At 57.6% G+C, this 25,710-nt stretch overlaps 1 protein-coding gene across 5 annotated transcripts in view; it reads right to left on the bottom strand.

Annotated features, from left to right (window-relative positions):
* Positions 1-17,000, bottom strand: part of CAMSAP1 (calmodulin regulated spectrin associated protein 1) — a 59,953-nt gene extending 42,953 nt beyond the window's left edge. For 3 of the 5 annotated variants that reach the window (XR_015243239.1, XR_015243240.1, XM_086684529.1), the window contains exons 1-2: positions 16,836-17,000; positions 16,528-16,687 (exon numbers count right to left, since the gene is read on the bottom strand). Coding sequence is in view for 2 of the 5 variants with exons in the window: in XM_086684529.1 (XP_086540655.1) it covers positions 16,528-16,687 (160 nt within the window). In the remaining 3 variants the exon portion in view is untranslated. Of the gene's footprint in view, positions 1-16,527; positions 16,688-16,835 lie in introns of those variants that run through there. The other 2 variants (XM_086684530.1, XM_086684531.1) reach the window with 2 other exon arrangements.
* Positions 17,001-25,710: the final 8,710 nt, after the last annotated feature.

Genomic DNA, 25,710 nt, shown 5'->3' with positions numbered 1-25,710 from the left:
GGACGGGATGACGACACATGAGGGACACACAAAAGAATGACCCCGAGAGAGGGTTCTGGAAAACTGCGGCTCAGCACAGGAGCAGCCAGCCGCACAGGCCACTTCTCGGCTCACCAACAGGCAATCGACTAAGTACCTACCAGCAGCCTTCACCAGGAGGGACTGGGGGCGCCAGTGGGATCCCTCAGTGACAGGGACAGGCACAGGGGGCTCTGAAGGCCTGAAGGGATGTGACCGGCCCCCGTGGGGGACGAGGGGCCGGAGGAGTTGGAGGACATAAGTCCCTACCTACCAGAATCCCACCACAGTCAGCGGCCCGAGCGACAACGGAAGCGGGCCAAGAACCGGTGGCACCAGGAAGGGGCACAGACACCCAGGAGGCATGGGCATCGGGCCTGGGGTGTGGCCAAGGCAGCAGACCTCCCACTCTGCCGACAAGATGCAGGGCAGTGCCTCCAACACAGGAACTGGTGACGCGGAGGACGGTCAGGGGAGAGGGGCGGTTATTCTAGGCAGGACGTCTCTGAGGTGCCCGTGGGACCCAAGTGGAGACTTCAAAGCCGCAGGAAAATACGGAGATCAAAGCGCAAGGGAAAGGGTCTGGCCGGACACACAGGCTTGGGATCTACCACGCAGAAATAATTATCACAGCCACGGAGCACACGCACGGGGGGGCAGAAAAGGTCGTCGGGTACACCTGGCCAACGGCCACGTGTGGGGCAGACCTGGGCAAGTGGGAGAAGAAAGCTGGAGACCGGCACGGAGAAGTGATCGGGGAAGGGGGGGAAAACAGAAGGCGGGCTCGGAGAAAACACTTCAAAGCAGGAGCGATCAGCAATCACGGCGGGAAAAAGATGAGACACAAGGCGGACTGAGAGGGGTCCGCGGATTTACAAGCCGGAGGCAGTGCCAGCCTGGGAAAGAGCAGCGGCAGGAAGGGTGAGGGATGGAGGGGCCAAGGAGAGGGCCAGCAGCCCCCTCTGCTTGGAGGGAGGCATGCGGAGGCCGGGGCACCAGGAGCGGGCTTGACCGACCATGGGAGCGCAGCCGGTGACGGGGGTCCGAGAGCAAGGTCTGGAGGCGGAGGCGGCCAGCGGGAGGGAGGAGCCCGCGTCTCTGGCAGAGAGGGCTGGACGGAAGGACGGAAGGACGGAAGGCGGGAGGGGTGAAGCAGCCGCTAGGCCTGAGGGCAGTGGCTCCGTGCCGAGGGCGCCCCCATGACACGGCCTGGCGGGAGGGACAGCGGTCCCCATGACCCTGGTCTGCAGCAACAGCGACAGTGCGTACACGGGCTGGCGATCCGGGGCTAGCGCCCTGTGGGCACACCGGACAGGAAGGCCGCACGAAGTGCTGCAGGGTCCTGAGAAGCCCGCACCTGCCAGGCAGGACACAACATGCAGGAGGAAGGAGAAACGGGTGACAGCTGGGGGAGAGCAGACGCTCAGAGCTCCAGGTCTCCAAGGCAGGAAGGCGTGCGGCCGGGAGCAGGACCTGCCCCTCAGAACCCCAGGCACACACATGACAGCGCGGCCCCGTCCCCCGGGCGAGGGCAGGTGTGTGAGCCGAGGCGCTGAGGGCAGAGCCTGCCGTCAGTGACAGTCACACAGGTGCCAGCTATCACTCTCATCCGTCGCTGTCCACCACACGCCCCACCCTGTCGACTGACGCCGTACCCCTGCACCCCGAGCAGGGCCAGGGGACCCCCCCCAGGTGCCCCACGGAAGCCTAAGGCCTCACCTGGTCCGGCTTGGTCTCAGGAGAGCAAAGCCCGCACAGCCACCAGCGGCCGGCAAGATGGTGGTCCAGTCGCCTGCTGGTGCCCAGCCCCCGCCCAGACCGTCGACCACAACGTCGTGGCCAGAGGCCTTCGAGCTGTGGCCACACCCCAGGCCTATGCTGGCAACACCAGACAGAAGAGAGAGAAAAACAGCTCTGCCAGGCAGACTCACTGGCTCCCCTGCCCCACGCCAGGCCAGCACCAGCAACAAAACCGTACCCAACGTGGGCGGGGGGTGGGGGGGAGTGAGGGGGCGCCCCACAGGCTCTTTTCCCTCCCTCTCTGCTGACGCAGCTCGGGTGCAGGAAGCACACAGACTCTTCCAGCCGGACTGGGAAGGGAGACCCCTGCAGGGGAGACCCCGGAGAGCAGGAGGGGGTGCTGAATGAAGAACCCTAAAATCCGCGTGTACTATCCTGGATGACGCGAGTGGCCCCGTGTGACACTACCCAGGAACGGCACAGCGCGGACTCTGAGAACTACAGCGGGGCCCCGGTTTCACAGAGGTGCCCTGCGGACAGACCAGAACGGTCCAGAGGCTTTGGGACTAAACCAGCATGGAGCAAAGGCCCACACGAAGCAGCTCACGAGGACTCACAGTCTCAGCCTAACTGGGCTGACTACCTGTTTAAAAGAAAGAATTCTCTAAATTTTAGCAGACCCCAGGGTCTCACGCGCAAGAATCAGAATGTCCCAGACACGGTGCAAACTTACTCGGCGCAGAAGACAGAGGGAACCCATGAGCACCGGAGAAAAGGCAATCAACAGACCCCAACCCCTGATGGCCCAATGTCAGAAGCTTCTGATGAGGATGTGACTGGTCTCTAAAAATGCGCTCTAAGAGGAAAGAGCAAACACTTTTTAAAGGAACAAAAAACTAGCATAAAACGGTGAGAAAGCCCAGGCAAAGAGAAACCCCAGGCCAGAGCAGAAGATGGCAGGAGCCGGGGAAGAGAGGGGGGAGAAGGTCTCACAGACGCCTGTGCCTCCCCATGGGCCCCGCCCCTGCTGGGAGGCGGAGAAGCGGCCACACTGGCCCAGGCGTGCGGCTCACGGGACCCCCACGGGGATGCCGTGCCAGCAAAGCAAGCGGGGAGCCGCCCGATCAACCCTCAGCACGCCCCTGCCCCCTCCCCACTTCGAGGCCCAGGGGACAGCTCGGGGGACAGCTCTGACCCGGGACGGTGCCTGAGGGAGGGAAGGTGACCAATGGGAAGGACAGGCCACAGACCTGAATGCCAAGGTCCTGGCCAGACCTCGCTCCCTCACACCTCACACTCCCCAGGGAAGTGACACCCCAGGGATCCCCACGCAGCCGCCCGCCAGCACGTCCAGCAGCCTGCGTACCAGCCCGCCTACCGGCACACCCGCCCGCGCACCCCCCAGCCACCCACCAGTGCACCCACCGGCTGCCCAGCCGCACGCCCAGCAAGCTGAGCAAACCTACGTCCGGCAAGGGAAGATTCTGTGACCAAACGTGGCCAAATGCGAGGGAGCATCTGTAGGCATCCGGCGTGGAGAGGAGCTCTCCGGTACCAGGGGACAGCATGGTCCAGTCGGCACGCACAGAACGCGCCTCCGCTGGCCACACTAGCTGACCAGGGGGCAAGGTGGCCGGGCCGTGTGCCAGCAGAGGCCTGCAGCCGAGAGCCCCAGCTCCCACACCATGCTGACAGAGGCTGTGCTCCGTCCGTGGCAGGTGCAACGAGGGGGACCTGCGTTTCTGGCACCTCCCAGGTCAGGGGGACGGGACTTGCAGGGGACCCTGGTCACCCAGCAGGGCAGGCACGCGGCCGGAGACCCCAGAGGCTGCTCCCTTGGAGCCGACGTGACCCAAGTACAGCAGCCCTCGAGAGCACCCCAGTGCGTGTGCTGGAGCACCGGAGCGAGGGGGTCAGGGACGGCCGGTGCCTGGAAGTGCAAGTTTCTCCGGAGTACGGCACTGTCCTGGGCCTCTGGTGACGCCCACCGCCTCCCGGCCACCTCACCCACTCAGCCAAGTGAAAGCAGCAGCCGAGCAAAGCGACAGGACATCCTGAACAAAGCCAGCGGTGACACCGAGCTAGCGACAGAAGCAGGCTCCCAGGCTGTGGAGCTGCCACTGTGAAGCGGGCCACCACTAAGACCCCGCCCGGCGCCACGTGCAGCCACGGGAGGATCCTAAACGTGAAGAGCAGCAGGCGACCAGGGGGCAGACACAAAGGCCCAAGAAGCCACACCTACGGGGTCCCCGGCTCCGTGCCCACTTCCTCTAGGGGCTCTGACCCACAGGGCAGCCGGACGCACGCGCGCGGGCAGTCAAAACGCGGACAGAAACCCGGCCTCTCTGGCCAGAGCACCAGGAAAGGGGCCCCCGCACGCTGGAGAGCGGGAGGAATCTGGGCTTTCCTCCCCTTCCTCTCTTCCAGCCCAGGTTACGGAACTCTGGCAGGGCAGGGCCCTCGGTGGTCTGCAGAGGTGAGGGCACCTGACGTTCTTGTCCCCTGCGCAGGCAGTACCGCTCCGAGCGAAGCCCCGTGTTTCCAGCCGGAGGACAAGGAAGGGGGGGCTCCCTGGAGCAGAAAATGCAGACGAATCCAGGAAAGGAGAGAGCCAGGAAGGGGACTCCTCCTTCCGCGTACGAGCCCACACAACCCTGAGGACCCCCCTGGCTACGTGCACGTGGGACAGACCCACAAAACCACACTGACCTTGAAACCATGGCACACGAAATGACAGAGACTTGGGGTCTGAGCTTCAAGGTGCTCACTGCCACCCGGCTACACAAACGGACCACCAAGAAGACATCAGCGTGGACCGGAAGGCAGCCCCACGGCGCAATATTCAAATGTCCAGGACACGACCCATAGTTACTCAACATACAGAAAACCGGAAAATGCAACCGATTCCCAGGGCAAGAGACAATCCACAGATGCCAACCCTGACATGACCCAGAAGTCAGAATTATCACAGACCTTAAAGCATCCATTGTAACCAAGATCCCTGAGGTCAATGTAGGAACTCTTGAAAGAAATAAAAACATAGTCATTCTCCACAGAGAAAAATTTTTTAAATAATAAAAGAACCAGAATTTAAGAACAATACAGTGTATCGACAAAATGTTCGCCGCACAGGAGAACCGAGAGGGTCAGTGAACCCGAGACACGTTATGGAAATTGCCACCCGGAAGGCAGGGACTGAAGAGAAGGAAGAGTGTCAGGGAGCAGGGGGGACATCAAAAGCCTCGCGGCCGTGCTCCTGCAGGACAGAGACCGCTGCCCAAGAGCATCTGAATAGGTAGTGGCCAAAGTCGCCCCATGTTTGGAGAAAGACACCAATCTGCAGGCACAGGGAGCCCAGCAAACCCAAACAGAACCAAGTGGAAGAAAAGCCCAGACGCTTGTAACCAAACTGCCAAAAACCAAGAGGAAGGAACAGGCCCCGGGACCCACAGCTGGCGTGAGCAGCCACAGACTTTCCCTGACCACGCTTGAAACGAGAACATGAAGAATTCTGACGGAAGGGGAAGGGGAAGGGGAAGGGGAAGGGGAAGGGGAAGGGGAAGGGGAAGGGGAAGGGGAAGGGGAAGGGGAAGGGGAAGGGGAAGGGGAAGGGGAAGGGGAAGGGGAAGGGGAAGGGGAAAGGGAAGGGGAAGGGGAAGGGGAAGGGGAAGGGGAAGGGGAAGGGGAAAGGGAAGGGGAAGGGGAAGGGGAAGGGGAAGGGGAAGGGGAAGGGGAAAGGAAAGGAAAGGAAAGGAAGCACTTGCCACAGGAAGACAGGGGAAGTGAACTGCATTCACACGCTGGGGTGCCGAACAGCAGGCCAGCCAGAGGAGAGAAAGGACAGGAGGGAAGGCGGGTGACAGGTACCACAAGCGTCACACAGTGTGACCGGAGGCCCAGGGAGGCAGGACAGAAAACACGGGACAGAAAACGGTATTACTGCAAGAGACAGGGCGCAAGGAGTTTCCCGTCCCTGCAAACTTCATGAAACCCAGCGGGACAGAAAGGAGATACACACACCAAAGCACGTGCTGCTAACAGCGATGAAGTCGAAAAACAAAGCAAAAACATAAAGCAGCCACGAGGGCCTTGCGGTCAGGACGAGGTGGCAGGGACCCCTCTCCACGAAGCACAACTGTAAACCTTGGAAATGACTCAAAAGACAAGCACAGGAGAACCCGAAGGCCGCACGAGGAGGCAGACTGGGCGGGGGGGGGGGGGGGGGGGGGGGGACGCCAGGGCGGGAGGAACAGCGCGGCCACGGGCGTCTCCCGGCCTCCCACCCAGCAGGTGACCTGACTCGGCATTTCCCGGCCCTCGGCCTGGCGACGGAAGGCGAGCCGCGCGGGCTCATCCCCGCCCCAGACACCAGGCCGGCCTGGCAGAAGCCGGGGCACGATCTGGCGGTCTGCAACACCTGCCCCAACAAAGCCCCCCGAGTGCTCTCCCTCCCCACTGGACTCGAGACACAGCGTTCCCCCGACACCGTGCACGAGGGGACCCCACCACAACAAGCACCCGGACCGGACCGGGAGACGCCCTCTGTCCTCCAGGGGCACCTGGCAGTCCGGCACCAAAAAGCTCCTTCCACCTCCAAAAAGCAGCACCGGCAGGGCCACGGGAGCCCCACGCCAGCCACGCCGGCAAAGGCACGCTGTGAACGTCAGACTGGCGGGACCGTGTGCTGCCACAGACCGGAAGCTGCTGCCACAGACCGGAAGCTGCTGCCGCTGCTGCTGCCGCTGGGGACACTTTCAACAGGACCCGGAGTCTCCGACAGAAGAGGCAGAGTGACCGGGGAGCAGCCGGAGGTCACCCGGCACACCCAGGACCAAGAAAATCATGACTTTAAGGAGAAAAGACGATCCACAGACACCAGCACCAGAACGAGTCAGATGCTGGAATTCTCCGACACAGAGTTTAAAGCCACTGTCGTAAAAGTGATTCCTCGAGCAATTACAAATTCTCTGGAAGCAAACGAAAACCAGAAAATCTCAGCAAAGGAAAAGAAGTTCTAAAAAGAACTGAAATGTAAAACTGAAAAATAGAGCAACAACTCAAACTCACTGGATGGGCTTGAGAGGAAAGTGGAGGGGACAGGACAGGATCGGTGAACTCGTGGACGGATCAACACGAGGTGCCCAATCCCAACGACAGATAGAAACCACGCTGAAAGAACCCGAACACGGCCGCAGGGACCCACAGGAGGGGAACACGAGACCCAACAGCTGGATCACTGGAGTCCCAGAGAAGAGGGCAGAGAGCGGGGCCGAGAGGGCACTGAAAGGACAAAGGCCGACAGCCTCCCAAACGGGGCAAAAGACACAACCCCACAGGTTTCAAGGAACTGAGCAAACCCTAATAACATGAACCCAAAGAAATGCACAGCAAAACACATTATCCCCAACTTGACAAAGAGCGTTATCGTGAAGCAGCTGGAGGGAAACACCGCACCCCAAACGGGGGCCACAGGCTTGGGGGACGGCAGGTCTCTCGGAATCACGGGGCCAGAGGGAGGGCGCGTCACTTTCCAGCGCTGCCCGAAAGGAGCTGTCAGCCAGATTCCACAGCTGGGGAGACTTTCCTTAAGGCAGCGAGGAGACCTACAGACCTTCTTAGACAAAGGAAAACTTTAAAAAACTCATCTCTAGCAAACCTTAAAGAGCGGCGGAAGGAGATTCCCCAAATAGAAAAAAATGGAAGGAAGGGGTCCTGAGAACCAGGGAGCAGGAGTGACAGGTACAGATCATTTGGGCAAATGCAATGGTGAGTTTCCTACATTCCATCTGGTGACAAAACTCCCACGCCTGCACACCCTCACAACAATGGCCTTTAAAGGTGGGGAGAGCAAAGACGGAAGAAAAGCTTTCTACACCTCACTTGAAGGGGCAAAGCAACACTGGAGAGCTGCTGGAAATCATGTATAAATATGATCACACCCAGAGCAACCACTAAGAAAACTACAGACACACCCCAAAACAACACATATAAATCACAACGGGATCTTAAAAAATGGCCAAGTAATCCACAGGAGGGAAGGAAGGAAGGAAGGAAGGAGGAAGGAAGGAAGGAAGGAAGGAAGGAAGGAAGACAGGAACAAGAAATACAGGAAAGACTAAAACATCAGATGTAAGCCTTAACGATCGACAATCACATTAAATATAAATACCCTAAATACACCAAGTAAAAGACAAAGATTGGCAGAATGGCTTAAAAAAAAAAATACAGAAAAAAGGCAGGGGCACCTGGGAGCTCAGCTGGTTGAGCTTCCAACTTGTGATTTCAGTTCAGGTCATGATCTCACGGTTCAGCGGGGCAGTCGGAGCCCTGTGCCAGGCTCCGCACGGACAGTGAGGAGGCTGCCTGGGATTCTCTCCCTCTCTCTCTGCCCCTCCCCTTCTCACATTCTCTCTCTCTCTCAAAACAAATAAAATATACATACATACATATATGTAAACAACACAGCTATATGCTGTTTACAAGAAACTCGCCTCAGACTCGATGACTTCAATATGCTGAAAACAAAGGGATAAAAAAAAAAGGCTATACCAGGAAAACACTGTCAACAAGCAGAAAGCAAGAAGAGCTGGGGCGCCTGGGTGGCTCAGTTGGTTGGGCGACTAACTTCAGCTCAGGTCACGATCTCGTGGTCTGTGGGGTCGAGCCCCACGTCAGACTCTGTGGTGACAGCTCAGAGCCTGGAGCCTGCTTTGGATTCTGCGTGTGTGTCTCTCTCTTCTTTTCCTCCCCCCGCCTTGTGTTCTATCGAAAGTAAATAAACATTAAAAAAAAGTTTTTTAAAAAGGCAGGAAAAATTGTATGAATGTACGATAAAGCAGAAAGAAACTTACTGAAGAGAAAGAAAGGTACCTAAGGGTAAAAAGGGTCAACCCAGCAGGAAGACCTTATAATCCTAAATGCATATGTACCAAAGTACAGAGACACAGACGTGAGGGAAAAAACAGAGCTGAAAAGAGAAATACACAGTGTGCAGTATGGCTGGGGCTTCAACAGCCGTCAGCAACTGACAGAACCGTTAGACAAAAATGAACAAGGAGAGAGATCTGAACGGTACAACCAACCAAAAGGCCCTCAGTGGTATGTGTGGAAGGCCCCACCGACAGTACCAGAAAACACATCTCTTCCAACGCCCGTGGAACATCCACCCAAAAAGACCCTACCCTGGGCAAGAACACAAGCTTGAACAAGTTTAAAAGAACAGAAACCCTACAGAGTGTCACCTCACCACGACGGAACCACGCTAGAAATAGTAACAGAAAAGCAAAACGAGAAAATCTCAACACGTGGAAATTACGCCTACAAAAAATTCACGGGTCAAGGAGAAGTAGCAAAGGAAATCAAGGACATAGAACTGAATGAAAATGAAAACACAACACACCAAACCTTCGTGGGATGCGGCTAAGGCAGCACCAAGGAGAAAATTTACAGCACTACACGCTTACCCTAGAGAAGAAAAAAGGCATCAATGATCTAAGTCCATACCGCAGGAAACTAGAAAAGGAAGAGCAAAAAAACCCAAGGCAAGCAGAAGGGAAAGCAGAAGGGAGGGAGGCAGGTGTGGCTACGACAGGGCAACAAAACTGAAGAGATCTTTGTGGGAATGGAATGTTCTACATCCCGATCATACAACGTCACTCTCCTGGTTGTAATATTCAATTACGGTTTTGCAAGAAGTTACCGCCGGTGAAACTCTCTTACAAATGCACGTTAACACAATTGCCTCGAATAAAAGTGTAGTTTTTTTAAGACTCTGGCCAGAGACACGAAAACGCTCAACTGAAAAAAGATACTCAAACGGCCAATGACCGTATAAAAAAAAGTTCGTCATCATTAGTCATCAGGGAAACGCACATCCAAACCACAGCGAGACATCACAACCCGTTCGCTTGAAAGGCCAAAATTAAAAAGACTGACAATGCCATGTGCTGGCAAGGACGCAGGTCGTCTGGACTCACACTCGGGCTTCGCTGGCGCAAACAGGAATGGATACACTGACCTCGGAAACCAGCAGGGCGGTCACGCACACGCACGTGAGCCAGCAGCTCCATGGTTTCGCCCCGAGACAACCGAAACGTATGCTCCCACGGACCTGTCGCGAGCGCTCGCGGCGGCCCCGTTTGTGGCAGACAGGCTGGAAGCGATCCGAGGGCCCCGTCCACGAGCGGGCAGCCAAACGACGACACCGCTGCTCCCAGCACTCGGCGAAAAGGCGCGCTCACACGGCTGAAGCTCCAAAACACGAGGCGGAGTGAAGGAAGCCGACGGAGAGAACAGAGAGCAGCCGACGTTCGGTGGCTGGTGAAGGCAGCTCTAGGAAACCCCTGGGATCCACAGCAACCGCAGAGCAGCGAGGCTCCGGGTGGCGGCCGGCCGGAGGGTTCAAGCACACCCTGGAGACGTGAAAACCGTCAACCTCGACCGTGATCCTGTTCACAGGGGTGCGGAAGTCAGACTACACTCAAAATGTGCGCAGCCGGCTGTATGTCAAGTGCACCTCACCGAAGCTGGTGTTCTCAGAGCTCCAAACTGAAATTCTCACCGCATTCCGACCAAACGACAGGCATTTACCTCCCCTGCAGGGACTTCTCCGAAAGGCCCGGGTCTCAAACTCCTCACTTTCCGGAAGAGAACACTCCAGACTCCCTCAGGGGAGTTTCCCCCTCCCCTCCCCTGTCCTGCCGCGGCACCTGCTCCTCTCCCAGGTGCCCATCTCCTTGGCTATGCAGCACAGGTGGCTGTGTGCATGGCCGTGGCCAGCGCCACCCGAGCCCCAAGAGGCCATCGAGGACCCCAGGGATCACAGCACGGCACTCGCAGGACGGACGTCGGGTTAATTCCACGTGAGTCTCTAGTGACTACAGGACAGAGGGCGAGGGGCACGTAAGTGACCTGGGCAGCGTAAACAACAGAAAGGGCCAGGCCACAGGGAGGAAAGGAGCCAGAAGGAGCAGCTCGGAGGTGACCCTTCTGCGTGTGACGACGAAGCCGTGAAAGCAGAAAAGCTCCGTGGACGAAGGACTGACTACTCCTGCCTCCTTCCCCTGCGTCAGCCAAGCCGGTCTCGGGAGCTCTGCTCCCCTCACACCTGTCGGCGCATCCCCGCTCTCCTGTCCCCTGCAGACAAGACAGGCAAGGCCCGGGCACCTCGGAGACGCAGCCCCCAGGGTGTCGGCAGCGGAGACGAGGCCTCTGGGAGGTGAGGGCGCTGTGAAGGCGGAACCCTCCCAAGCAGGGTAGGTGGCCTTATCAGGAGGCTCCAGAGAGCTCGGTGAGGACACAGCGAGAAGACAGCCCTCTACACACCGGGAGGCGGCCTCACTGGACACCAGCCCCGCGGGCAGCAGGATCCGGGACTTGCAGCCTCCAGGGCCAGGAGAGACCCACGCGAAGCAAGCCCTCCAGCGCACGCGACTGTCCGGAACGCACCTCGCACCTCGATGCGACTCCTCCACCTGATGACAGTCCCCACCCACACCCACCCGCTGAGGAACCCCTCCAGGCTCCGTCTCTCATCGCCCCACGCCCCTACACAGAAACCCTCCCTGGCACACGTCACAAAGAAATCCCCAGCAGGCCCGGAACGCCACCGCCACGCTGCCCAGACGGTCCTCTAAACTAATCGCTACCATCTCGTCCGCAAACCCTATCGGGACACTACTCACCCCGCCGAGCATTTCTTGGCCCGCACAGAACCCGGCCAGCCAGCCACCCCTGCGCTCCTGGAGCGGTCCCACACCTCACCCACCCTTCAGAGCCTCTGGCCCCACGCCGCCCCCCCCACCGCTGCCCGCAGCCCCGGCGCCCGGTCCCCATCCACCCGCCTGCTGCTCCACAGCCGGCCTGCAGACGGCTCTCGTGGTGACGCCACGCGGCTTGAGTTCGCTTCCGCTCACGTAGCTCGACCGCGCCCGTGGCTTCGAGCAAGCGAGGGGACGGCACCACAGCGCCAGGCCCTGCACGTCACGTAGCGCGCCAATGACACGCGGGACAGCTACGTGGCTGTCACTGGCTCAGCGAACATCACGTTGGCTCCATCCTGGTCACATTCAGATGAAAAATGAAAGCCATCTGACTCTTTCAAAAGGCAGTTCAGCTAGAAAGTGAAAAAGAACGCTGGTACCCGCAACAGCACTACGGCCACAGAAAAATCAACAGAAAGAGAAATCTATGAGCCGGTAGGAGGCTAAGTGAGATAAAAAACATACACATTCCAGGATTCTTGGAAGAACATGAGCGCAAGTTTAACATGCGGCAACACGATAGTGGCCAACCACCTGGAGGGTCGCTCAAATTTAAAAGATGAGGGCAGTGCGAACTTCAAGATGGGGGTCAGTTCTCTGATTAACATTCAGACAGTGGCGCCGGGACAGGAGAGAAGGCACGTGCACATGGACGCAGCTTGACAAATACAAACTCATCCGTGCTCCGGCCACCACGGCAGAATACAGACCGCATCCCTCTACTTCAGCTGGTATGTGTGTGACGAGTAGCCGAGTGCTGCAGACGTGGCATTAAACCGGACAACGGTGACCCCTGAGCTCACACACACCAGGCAGTTCTCGGCGCCCCCAAGCAGAGGAAAAGTCACACCAGAAGGCCAAGCGGCGGCCCCCTCGGTATCTAGTCGACCCAGCAGGTGCACCTAGGACGCATCACCTCCGTCTCAGAAGCACCCAACCCCTCGCCAAGAACAAAAGACTATTAAAAAATACACTCTAAACTCGTAACGCAGTAATCCGGGTGAATCACCAAGTGAAAAACGACCATCTGCTCACGGATGAGGGCCTCCGCACCAAGACTGACACGGCCCAGGCTCTCCCGTTGGCCCAGGGACAAGACCGGCAGCCGCACTCCATTTCTGGTTGTGGGGCCTGGAGAGGGGTCCCGCGCACACGACTCATCTTAAGCGAAGGTCACTGCCACAAAGCCAGGTGGCGAGCTGGGAGGTGACAACAAAGAGACATTGCTCCCAGTATCAACAAGGCTCTCCTCGCGGCCCGGGCGGGGAGGCCACGGCGGCTGCACTGCTGACAGCCCTCACGGCTGTGCCGGCCAGAGCGTCCCATGTGACCACCCATCGCACGACATGCACTCGGGTCAGTTGTGTGATTACTCCCACGCAAGAGTGAGGGGAAAAGAGTGTCAACTCCCCGCCAACAGTGGGCTCTAGAGGGCCCGTAGCCTGTCTCCACCCCAGTGTGCTGCCCATAAAAAAGAAGGCTGACCGTGGCGGCCCCTACGGCCCTGCCCGGTTCAGGTGGTGGAGTGGGGAGCTGTGGTCGGCCTCGGCTCAGCTTCCAGGGCTCCTCGAGGGTAAGTCACCACCACTCGGCTGCGTAGCAACAGGTCCACAAACAGCAGAATGCCGTCTAGCACTTTCCCTGCTGGTTTTTCCCTCTGAAGGTAACAGAAACTACCACCCTCCCCTTACCCCCGAAACCAAGGCCTAGATGCCCCTAGGTTTCTAGGGTCGTGGGCTAAAATCAACAGGCAGGAGCGCAGCAGGCCGGCCCCCCCCCCCCCCCCCCCCCCCCGTAGGAGAGGAAGTGCCGTGAGCCACTCCTTCAAACTGCTAACGTGTTACAGCTCTCACCCAGAAAGACAGCGCAAAACATTCCAGCTGCACAGGTTGTACACTTGTTTTTTCTTTAAAGTAAAGTCTAGGCCCAGGGTGGGTCTTGAACTCATGACCCTGCCAGGCACCCCAGATTCTACTCTTTCTTGCAGACGCTTTTATTTGTTTTCTTTATTAACATTTATTTATTTTTGAGAGACAAAGCATGAGCAAGGGACGGGCAGACAGAGAGGGAGACACAGAATCCAAAGCAGGCTCCAGGTTGAACTGTCAGCACGGAGCCTGATGTGGGGCTCCAACTCACGAACCGTGAGATCATGACCTGAGCCGAAGTCAGATGCTTAACTGACTGGGCCCCCCAGGCACCCCTCTTGCAGACACTTTTAAATGAATAACTCCCAACACATCCAATATATTATTTCTTAAAAAGAAGAAATAATTAAGCGTCGTCAGTGAAACAACTGTTGCTGCAAAAACGGAGGAGCAAAATCTAAAATTAAAAGTACAAGGTGGCCCACGGTCCTGGCGGCAGCAAGCAGAGACGGAAGCCGGAGGAAACCTTCCCGGACTGAAACGTGCCACCACAGGCCTGGCCAAGGTGACTCTCCTGAGCCTCCCCACTTACTACAAATGGCAGGCACTGGCCCAGAGGATACCCCAGGAGACACCGAGAGTCCCAAAAGGCCAACACAAAACAGGAAGGGCGCCTCCGTGCACCTCACCTAGCCAGCCTGCTCGCTTTCAATACCCCACACAAAGGGAAAGTGCCGGTCAGTTTCATTTAGGTGCTTAGCGACTACACAAGTGAAATACTGAAGCCATTTTCATCGTCATACCCACCCCCAACGCTGATTCACCATTAAAGCTGCTGATTGAAAGAACCATGTCTAATTAGCTGGAAACTAAGCTGGAGACACACAGGGAAACGTCCAAAAGAAGAATAGGCCCCTGGATTAGGAAAGGAACTTTGCGGGGGGGGAAGGGGGGGGGGGTCTATACCGTCCTATCAAAATCCCCCCCTCCACCTTTCTGCTGTCCTCAAAGACCAGACTGTGTGCCGGTAACACCGAATCTTCCACCCAGGCTGTGACCTCCACACCAATGACATACATGAAATCGCTTCAGCTCAGCCAAGGTGAGTCTTCTCGATCACGCGAATTAGGATCTCCCAGATTTGTAAATTTAAAGAGACTCTCAACTAGGAAAAAAACTGCACCTGCTCCCCTTCTGAATCGACGTACAGAATGGAAAAACGTTCTCCTTTAGGGAAACTGAATGGCAACCAGACCTCCCAAAGTCAGAGTTCGATGAGCACACTGCCGCCCCAGGATGGTGACCGATGGGCAACGTACAACAGTCCTAGATGCTCAGACAGCACCTAATCTCCTTCCCCACGCACTCACGTTCTATAAACACCCACCTTTAACGATTTCAAAACCGTAAGGCCCGTTTTAACACGAGTTTTTGAGTTAATTACCTGATGAGTCGACAAGTATTAAGGCGAGATCTGGTACTGGAAGTAACACTAGACCAACCCTGAGAGGCGCACATTCATTGCCAGATCGCTGACCAATCCCACGTGGAGTGCCGAAGTGAAACGCAACAAAAACCCGGAAAGCCAACGGAGAGCGCTTCGTAAAGGCATTCGTGTCCGTGCAGCATTCATCACCAGAAACTTGTCGTAACCATTCGTAAAATCTCAGAAATACATACGGGAGCAACACCTCGCACATGTGCCCCAGGAGCTGCGCCCAAGAATGCACCGTGTGCCCGAGAGCAAAGGACCGGACCGGCCAGCGCCTGTGGACAGTGAACGGGCCTCCAGTGAAATACTACGCAGGGGGGGAAAGCAAGAACCCTGCGCGAAGCTGGGAAGAGCCTCCGAACGTCACAGGTAAGAAGGCAGTGTCAGAAGGTGAAAGAACCTGTAGGACTCCACGACATAGCTGAGGGACGGAGGCAGAGGTGGTGAACCGTAACCAACCGCCAACACGAAACACGAGGCCGCTAAGGACTACGCCACCTGCTTGTCCTTAACCTGACTTCCCCATACCAAGGGGCCACGCCAGCGTTCCTCTTCGCCTCTTACTGTACAGCTTCCTATGTAACTTGTACCAATTCCACGCCTCCCCCAAAAGCACCGAAATTCGCGGATGTGGCAGCGGACCGGACCACACAACACACAAACCGAGCAGTCTTCAGCGGAGCCATAAACAAAAATGGTCAACCGCAAACTCTAGGAAAGCACTCTCCTTACGCACCATGAACCAACTTCAAACGGGGCGACGCATGGAATGGCTGGGACTTGCAGGGCGCCTCCCTACGGCCCCGGCCACGCCACCTGGTGAGACCCTGGCACAGGGCACCCCTGCTCCACAAGTGTTCACACCGGGTCCACCAAACTCCTCCCCAAAGGGCCCTCTCCAGATCAGGGTCACTCTGGAAACAGGCACGTTTGCGCCAGAGTAAAGGCCATCTTTGAACAGGCTTCAAATTAAAAGGCAGAAGATTACACAGTATCAGCCCCCAAGTTTGTGCCCAAAGCAAAGCACCAGATATTAATAAAGCCACTACGAGAATCACTTGGTCTGTAAAATTCCAAGGGCTAGAAATAGGAAAGTCTTAATCCACTAAGCATATTAAGGCCTAACGAACTGGATCCAGTACCAAGGTTACCTAGTTCTTCGGAACGGGAATTAACCCAAGGAAGGATGCTCATTAAGCACAATCCGTTCAAAGACCGATTTCTCGTTAGGAAACTCCGCGTCGGATGCTCGGCGCGCATCCAGAGCGGCTGGGCGTCCAGGGTTTACCCCTGCACTCCAGCCCCACCAGGAGTCTAACTCCACGCCCGGCCCCGCGCCCGGCCCCGCACCCACCCCCGGGCAGCTAGGGGAGCGCGCCCACTCCTCGCGGCACCTGCCGATGGACCCCCGCAGACGCCCCCGCACCGCGCGCCGCCGCAGCCCGCTCCGGAGGCGACCGGCACAGCGCCGCGGCCCGGGACCCTGAGCACAAAGGCGGCCCCTGCCCCCAGCCCCCGGTGCACCCAACCCCGCGGCTCGGGCGCCGGGCTCCGACCCCGCCCTCGGCCCCGCCCCGGCCCCCGACCCCGACCCGACCCCGCGGTCCGACCCTCCCCGGGTCCCCGCCCCGCCCCCGCCCCGGCCCACCTATGCCGTAGGCCTTGGCGCAGATCCACTGCAGGTTGGCGGCGATCTTGGCGCGGGCCGAGTCGTAGCGGTCCAGGGGCACGATGTCCACGGCACCGTCGGGCGCGGCCTCCATCCTCCTCCAGCCCTCCCCGGCCGGGCAGCCGCCCGCGTCCACCATCTGCACACAAAAAGGCCGCTGCAGCGCGGGCGGCGCCCGGCCTCCGCCGCAACAAAGGCGCCGCGCCCCTCGCTGCGCCGGGACCCGCGAGGGGGCCGGGCCCGCGAGCACCGCGGCCCCCGGGAGGCCGCCCCCGCCCCGGCCTCACCTCACAGCCGCCGCCGCCGCCGCCACCGCGGGTGCTGCTGCTGCATGCTGCGGGGCCGCGCCGGGAGGCCAGGGGGCCCGGAGGCCGGGAGGCCCGGAGGCCGGGGAGGCGGCGAGGTGAGGGGCGCGGGCCGGCCGCGGGCCGGGGCGGGGGGCGCGTGCGCGGGCCGGGGGCAGGGGCGGCGGCGGCGGCGGCGGCGGCCGCTGAGGGGGCGGCCAACCGGCGGGAGCGCGCGCAACGCCGAGGCCCTGCGCACGCGCGGTGGGTGCCGCCCTCCGCCCCGCCCCCGGCCCGTGCTAGCCCCTCCCCTTACCGCACGCGCAGTGGGTCAACCTGCGGCCCCGCCTCCGGCCCGCGCGCGTCCCGCTCATTGCCGCACGCGCAGTGGGAGCGGCCCGCCCCCGGCCCCGCGCTCGCCCCGCCCACCGCCGCACGCGCATAGGGCCAGACTGCGGCCCCGCCCCTCTCGCCGGGCGCCGGGCGCGGGTCGTGCGGAGCGGGCGGGCGCTGGTGGGCAGGCCCGGGCGGGTTCCGCAGCAGCCCTTTGTCTGGGCTGCGCCTCCGCCGTCCCGGCACCCGGCCGTCCGCACCGGAGGTTCCAACCACCGTCCGACGGGCCGACTGCCACCCCGGGAAGGCGACCCCTCGGCCCCTGCACAACCCCGGCGTCTCCCCCTCCCGGAGAGAGGCACTGCTGACGGGGCCGCCCTGCCCACCATCGCGGGGACCCCGAGCAGGCAGCGGGGGGAGGGGGACCTGGTGGGCACAGACCCCGCCCGCGCCTCTGCCGCCCCCTCCCCCCGAGACCTCCAGGCCCAGAGACCCAGGACCCGCGGAGAGCAGGGGCGAGGGCTTCCTGGGTGGGGATCCCGGGGCGGGGAACCGCCGCCCTGAGCCCAAACGTGGAGCCCGCGGTCGTTGCACAAGCACCCAGCGGAGAGCCCCGGTGGAGGTCGCGCCGGGGGCAGGGGCGGCCAAAGACAGACGCGCGGGGGTGGGGGGTGAGGGTAGGCGGGGGCCGGGCAGTCCCGGCACGTGGGCGACAGGGACGCCTACTAGTCCAAAGCCAGAGGAGGAGAGGGGCTGGGGACGGGGGGGGGGGGGGGGGGAGGTGCTGGCCGGTCAGAATTGGGAGCTCCAACCCCTTGCCCCGGATGGGCAGCCAAAGAGTGACTGAACACAGTGGGGAAAGCGTGTGAAAGACCCCGTCGAGGTCAAGGAAGAGGGGGTGGGCAGGGCACGGAATTCAGCAGGGGCACCGCCCCCTGATGTGGACCCTGGAGCGGGAGAGAAGGAATGGGGGTCAAGGGTGACTGTTAGGGTCTCGGTATTGATCCTGTATCCTGCAACCTTGATGGACGTGTTATCAGTTCCGACAGTTTTTCAGCCTATCCCTAAACCTGATTCCTACACACAAGATGATGACCTCGGTGATCGAAAATAGTCGTACCTCTTACCTTTCAATCCCCGCGTCGTGTATTTCTTCCTCTTACCTAACGGCCTGGCCACAGCCTCCAGTAGAGTCACATCCTAGTCTTGTTTCTGGGCTTAGACGAAAAGCATCCGGTCAGCCACTGCCGAGTGCCCTGTCAAATGTGGCTTTTCTGAATTAATCAGATTGGGGAGTTTCCCCTCTATTCCTGTTTTGTTGAGTGTTTTATCATGAAAGGGTGTTAGGTTTTGTCCGGTGCTTTTTTGTGATTATTGGGATGATCCCGTGAGGCCTTTTTATTCATCCCATTGATGTGGTATATTTCATTGATTTGATTTTCGGAGACTCAACCAGCCTCACAATTCCTGAGACAAATCCCACCTTGCCGTAGTATATAATTTTTTTTTCAAGTGTGGCAAATCAGTTTGGGGTTTGGGTTTTTTTGTTGTCGTCGTCGTTGTTGTTTGTAACTTTGCTGAGATATAGTTGACATACAACACTGTGTAAGTTTAAGCTGTACCACGTGACAATTTTTTGGTACATGTGTATACACAGCACACGTAGTACTTATATGTAGGTACCTATTGTGAAATGATTACCACGGTCAGGTTAGTTAACATCCATACCCCACCTGGTTGCCGTGTGTGTGTGTGTGTGTGTGTGTGTGTGTGTGTGTGTGTGTGTTGAGAACTTTTAACATTTACTCTCTTAGCAACCTTCAAGGGTACAGTTAAGTATTGAATGGCCAGCATGCTATACATTACATCCCCAAAAGTTACTCCTCTTAAAACTGTTAAGTTGGTAACGATTTTGACCGAAATCTTCCCATTTCCCCCACCTCCCAGCCCCTGCCAACCACAGATCTACTCTCTGTTTCTGTACGAGTTTGGTTTCTGGATTCCACATGTCAGTGAGGTCATGCAGTGTTTGTCTTTCTCTGATTTATTTCACTTAGCGTAATGCCCTGGGGGCTTATCCGTGTTGTCACAAATGACAGGATTTTCTTTTTTATGACTGTATTCGTATATTTCATTCGTGCCTGTGAGATATACGTGTATATGTGTATAAAAATGTAACTGATGGACACTCAGGCTGTTTCCATGTGTTGGCTCTTGTGAATAATGCTGTAATGAACATGGGGGTGCAGGTATTTTTTCAAATTAGTAGTTTTGTTTCCTTTGGGTAAATACCAAGCAGTAGAATTGCTAGATCATAAGGTGGTTCTGTTTTTAATTTTTGAGGAACCTCCATACAGTTCTCCATAGTGGCTGCACCACCATTCCCACCCACAGTGCACGGGGTTCCCCTTTGTCCACATCCTCGCCAACACCCGTCAGCTCTTCCATTTTTGATTGTAGCTATTCTGACAGGGTGGGTGAGGTGATAACTCCTTGTGGTTTTGATTAGCATTTCCCTGATGATCAGTGATGTTGAGCACCTTTTCATGTACATGTTGGCCATTTATATGTCTTCCTTGTGTTTTTTCTTTGTTTTTTAATGATTATTTCTGAGAGAGTGAGTGGGGAAGGGGCAGAGAGAGAGGAAGACACAGAATCCAAAGCAGGCTCCAGGCTCCAAGCTGTCAGCACAGAGCCCGACACGGGGCTCGAACCCACTAACCGTGGGATCATGACCTGAGCCGAAGTCGGACGTTTAACTGACTGAGCCCCCCAGGCACCCCTATATGTCCTCTTTGGAAAAATGTCCAGATCCTTTGCCAATTTTTTTAATTGGATTATTTGTTTGGGAGTACTTAAATATTTTTGGAAGAGTTTGAGAAAGACTGATGTTAATTCTTAAAATGTTGGGTGGAATTCACCAGTAAAACCATCTGGTCCTGAGCTTTTCTTTGTTGGGAGATTTTTGAGGATGTTTTCAATTTTTTTTTTTTTTAACGTTTATTCATTTTTGAGACAGAGAGAGACAGAGCATGAACGGGGGAGGGTCAGAGAGAGGGAGACACAGAATCTGAAACAGGCTCCAGGCTCTGAGCTGTCAGCACAGAGCCCAATGCGGGGCTCGAACTCGCGGACAGCAAGATCGTGACCTGAGCCGAAGTCGGCTGCTCAACCGACGGAGCCACCCAGGCGCCCCTTGATGACATTTTCAATCTCACCGTTGGTGTGTCCAGATTTTCTATGCGTGATTCAGGTTTGGTAGGCTCTACGTTTCCAGGAATTTATCCATTTCTTCTATGCTATCTGGTTTGTGCCACATAATTGTCCACACTAGTCCCTTATGATCTTTTGTATTTCTGTGGCGTCTCTTGTAATGTCTCCTCTTTCATTTATACTTTTGTTGATTTGAGTCCTTTTTTTTCTTGGTTAATCTAGCAAAAGGTTTGTCAGTTTTGTTTATCTTTTCAAAACACCAGCTTCCTTGATTTCTTTCCTATTGTTTTTCCAGTTCCTATTTCATTTATTTATGCTCTAATCATCTTTATTGCTTCCTTCATTCTGCTAACGTTGGGCGTAGCTTTTTCTTCTTGTGTTTCCTTGAGGCGTAAAGTTAAGGTGTTTATTTGAGATCTTTCCTTTTTTCTTAATGTAGGCATTCGTCTCTATAAACGTCCCTCTTGGAACTGCTTTTGTTCCAGGCCGTCAACTTTGGTATGTTGTGTTTCGTGTATCTCAGGATACTTTCTAATTTCCTTTTTTATTTCTTCTTTGACCCGTTGGTTGTTGGTGTGTGTTGTTTAATTTCAAGGTATTTGTAAATTCTCTGCTTGTCCTTCTGTTACTGATTTCTAGCCATGGTGGTCATAAACGATACTTGATGTGATTTCAATCCCCTTCACTATGTTAAGACTCACTTTGTAGGCCAGCATGTGATCTGTCCTGGAGGGTTGGTCTACAGTGTGGTTCAAATACACTGTTTCCTTCCCGACTCTCTCTGGACACTCTATCCAGTGCTGAAGGTGGGGCATTAAAGTCTCTCCTGTATACTGGATGTCTGTTTTTCCCTTGATTTCTGTTACTATTTATCTCAAATATTTAGGTGCTCTGTGTTCTTGTTGCGTACACACACACTCTCTCTATGTATATGTATACACACACACACACACACACACTTATATGTAGTATTTACCATTGTTATATCTTCTTGATGAACTGACCCCATTATCACTGTACAACGACCTTCTCTGTCTCTTGTGACCAATTGTGATGGACAGTCTGTCTTATGTGATATGAGCACAGCCTCTCCTGCTATCACTGGCTTTCCGTGTGTAAGGCATGTCTTCTCGTGTCCCATCACTCTCAGCCCTTGTGTGTCCTTAGAGCCAAAGTGAGTCTCTTAGAGGCAGCAGGCTGTTGGATCTTGTCTTTTAATCCGTTCAGCCAGGATATGTCCTATGTTTGGAAAACTTAACCCATTTACATTTAAAGTAATTATTGATAGGTAAGAACTCAGAATTGCCACTTTGTTCATCATTTTGTATTATTTTGTGCTTTTATTCCTCTCTCACTGTCTGCGTTTGTGGTTTATTTTTTGCAGTGGTATGCTTTTTTTTTATCTGTTGAGAAGATATAACAGTCTATATATTTTTTTAAGCAATGTCTATGCCCAACGTGGGGCTTGAACTCAGTGCCCCGAGACTGGGAGTCGCACGCTCCACCGACTGAGCCAGCCGGGCACCCCCAAAACTGTGTTTTAAGGTGACAACCCACCTTCGGTCAGCAGTCAGGTACAAGAGCCCCACACTGTTACTTCTCTCCCCTCCCCCCATTTTATGCCATTAACATCACACTTTGCACCTTTGCGTATCGAGCATCCATTTACAAATTATCATTCCTGCTGTGAGTTTTAGTACCACTGCCTCGTCTTAAGTGTTACACTGGAGATGGGAGTGATTTACGTGCCCGTCACAGTGTCGGGTGTTCTGAATTTGACTAAATACTTACCTTTACCCGTGAGGTTGACACTTGTATTTGTTTCTGTGTTGTCGCTTAGCAGTCTTTCCTTCCCACCTGAAGAGCCCGTTCTGCCTGTGTCCTGAGGCAGGTTAGTGGTGACGAACTCCCGTGGCTTGTGTTGGTCCGGAAGTCCTCACCTGTGCCCGGCTCTGAAGGACTGAACGGAGCACACGCCTCTTCCAGGCTGCAAAGACTGGTTTGGGCAGGCGAACGCACCTGCCCCTGGCTCAGGACGGTGGGATCCCCTCCGCTAGTGCAGTGGTTGGGGGAGGAGTGGGGTTAGGGGCTGGGGCTGCGGTGGGGCCCTCGGGTAGCCCGCTGTGACCATCACCGAAACCCGGTTCGCCTCCTGGTGGGCGTCGAGCCAAAACACAGGAAGAGGAAGGGTTTCACTTGCAACGGGTAAAGGGGCTTTCCCAGAGCAGTGTCTCCCCACACAACAAAATTGGAGAAGTACTGTTTCAACATTTATTTATTTTGAGAGAGAGAATCCCAGGCAGGCTCCGCTCTGTCAGCGCAGAGCCCAACACGGGCCTCGAACCCACGAACCGTGAGATCATGACCTGAGCCAAAACCAAGAGTCAGAGGCTTAACCACTTAACCCACCGAGCCCCCCAGGCGTTCTGGAAACCGGGGACCTTTTAAGCTAAGGGTCCGTGCGTATTCACGAAGGGGCTCGCGCAGTGGGGAACACAGCACAGAATCGGGGCAGAAGTCCTCTTGAGGTGACCGCGTGCCAGTGACGGTCCCAGGGCGCCAGGGATCGGCGCCCTCGGTTCTGGCTCCAGACGGCCCGGGACCCGAGTGTCAGAAGGGTTCAGATCTGCGAAGATAACTGGGTCAGGTCAGTCTTCACTCTGGGTCCCGATTAGGCCTTTTCCTGCCCTGACGGTGACGTTCGCTCTTACGTTTTGTTCACAAGACGGCCGGGGGGCTGACACGTCCTTATGCCGAGAAAGCTGTTTGTCTGTGTTTTCTGCTCTTCACCAGGTGCACAGAAGGTGCCCCCACCACATCCCTGGGAGGGCTCCGGCCAGGTCACCAGGAGGGCCCCCGATGGGCTGGCTGAGTCCCCACCCACTCCAGGCTCCACAGCCGCCACCGAGGTCTGCAGACCGGCTTTGCAGGCCCAGATGGGTATGTCTCCCGCCAGGTTCCTGGGCTCGTCCCTGCCAGTCGGAGGGGCTGCAGCCGAGTGTAGGGACCCCTCGGTATCTCGGGGGCACAGATGGGAGTGTGTCCCGCTGTGTCCCTGTACAGGACTGCTCGGGGGCTGGGCCCGGTCACGGGCCCCTCTGGTGTCCACAGCCAGGATGAGGTCTGTGTCCTGTTACCAAGGCACAGCTGGGAATGACCCCTTCCAGGCCCCTTGGCCAGTGGTGCTACTGGCCCAGTGTCGGACGGGGCTGTAGCCGAGGCCCGGGGATGAGCTTTTGTGGGGTCTGTGGCCAGGACCTGAGCTTGGGGCAAGTCAGCTGCCGGGGCATGAGTCTGCCTTCCCCGGTCTCCTCTGTCTGGGGCTGCGCCGGACCGCACAGCCCCCACCAAGGCACCTTTGTCTACGAATGGATGCCCCCTTGGCGCAGGTCAGCAGGGGCCCCGGGGGGGGGGGGGGGGGGGCCTTACTCGGCCGTCTTGCCCGTGGCGCTCCCGTGTACCTGTCTGCTTGCACGTTCCCGGACCCGGTTTACCACGGCTGCCTTGGAGGTCGCGTGTCCATGTTCCTGAGACACGGGCCTAGTGCGGTGATGTCTTTGTCTGGCGTGGTGTCAGGGTAACGTTGGCCTCCTAAGAGGAGTTGGAAGTGTTCTCGCCTCTCGTAGTTTCTGGAAAGTGTGTGGAGAGCCGGTGCTGTGCACTCCTCTGTAGGTGTCGGGCAGGGCTGAGCATCGAAGCCTCCGGACCCAGGCTTCCCTCCGTCGCTGGTGTTCGATCGAGAATTCTCCCTCTTCACTTGTTCGGGGTCTGCTCAGATCGTCTGTTTCTTCGTCGGTGGTTTCGGTGATCTGTGTCGTCCTGGGAATTCACCCTTCCATCTCAGCGCGAGGACTTGGTCCTAAGAATTCTAAAGGCCAAGTTACCCTGCCCCGAGATGGCAGAGGGAGGGTGCAGCAGCCCGGGGGAAGGGGCAGGGGCTGGTGCAGCTTTGGACACATTAAGTCTGAGATGCCCACCGGACCCCAAGTGGAAAAGCTCCCCGGGTGGCCCAGGGAGGGCGCAGAGAGGGCACTGCCAGGCGTGGAGGAAGGGGCGTGATGGGGAGAGGAGGCGCCATGGGATCCGTCGCCCCGGGCAGCGGGCAGCCTGGGTCCTGCGTTTGGGCCTGGAGGCCGGGGTGAAGCCATCCCCAAGGAGGGCTGATCTGCTGAGAAGCTGGGCCTGGGACTCGGCGATGCCCTGAGGGCCCCTGACGGGCAGGGGTGTGGACTGGCAGAGGCAGTGCAGAGGGAGGTACCCCCACCGCCCCCCCCCACCCCCCCGGGCAAAGGATGGCGGATAAACGGAGCGGTGGCCCCGGGCAGTGCGCGTGCCCCGAGGCGCCTGTGTTTTCAGGGCGGGAGAGGCTACAGCCAGTGGGTGCCAGACACACTGGGACTGGTGCAGCGAGGGGAACCCGATGACGCTGGACAGTCGCCGGCGTCCTTCCTCCCCGGGCGGGAGAGGGGCCGGTCACCGGTCTGCGGGTGCGGGGATGGCGACGGGAGGAGGCCCAGGACAGGCGTCTGGGTGGGTGGGAGCGGGAGGGCCTGCGATGGCCCCCACGACCGGGCAGCCACGAGGGGCTTCTCCCCGCGGACACCGGGGCCGGTGGTGCAGGCCCGTGTCCCCTCTGCGAGCGCGTGACAGCGCGTGTGGGCTTCAGGGGGGCGGAGCAGGGGAGGGTCCGGCAAGAGGGTGGCTGGGGCCTGGACCGCGGCTGGGGACCTGGTGGTGTCAGAGGGCACGGCGTGGAAAGAGAGGAGAGGCTCCGCCCGGTGCGGCAGGGCTGCGTGTGTAGGCATCAGTGCGACCACACTCTGGAAGGATCGGTGCCTCCCCGCTCCGTGGTTTGGTTTCATTTCTGGATAACTCCTCAACGTGAAGGAGCCCCTGGCACAGGCTTCCGGGCGTTGCTGGAAGGCGTAGCCTGGGACGCACCGTGTCTGAGCCACAATTGCAGACACACTGCCCGACGGCCCAAACCGGACCTGCTCGTGCGTGTCTGAGGGGGTGTGTTTGCAGAAGCAGTGACTTGTTCGGGAGCCATCCAGACTCCGAGGGGGCGGTGGGACTTGCTCCCCCCGGCCAGCTCTGGGGGGAGGCTGTGGGGAGAGACCCGAGGCGGGGTTCCGGCTCCCATTCCCCCCCCCCCGGGGCCCCTCCCCTCCGAGTGTGAGCCCATGGGTCACTGCCCTGGGCCCCTCGGAAGTCTGGCGAGGACAGAAGGAAGCAAATTCTCTTCCAGCAGCCGGCAGCCCGACCCCACCAGGTGCCTTGGCCCGAGCTCCAGCCCCGCCCCCCGCAGCCCCAGTGCCCTCCCGCCCTGCAG

This window comes from Puma concolor, chromosome D4 (assembly GCF_028749965.1).
Source record: "Puma concolor isolate L17-30 chromosome D4, mPumCon1.1.hap2, whole genome shotgun sequence".
Classification (NCBI taxonomy): Eukaryota; Metazoa; Chordata; class Mammalia; order Carnivora; family Felidae; genus Puma; species Puma concolor.
Note: the sequence above shows the minus strand (reverse complement) of the source record. Positions and strands in the feature narration are given on the sequence as shown.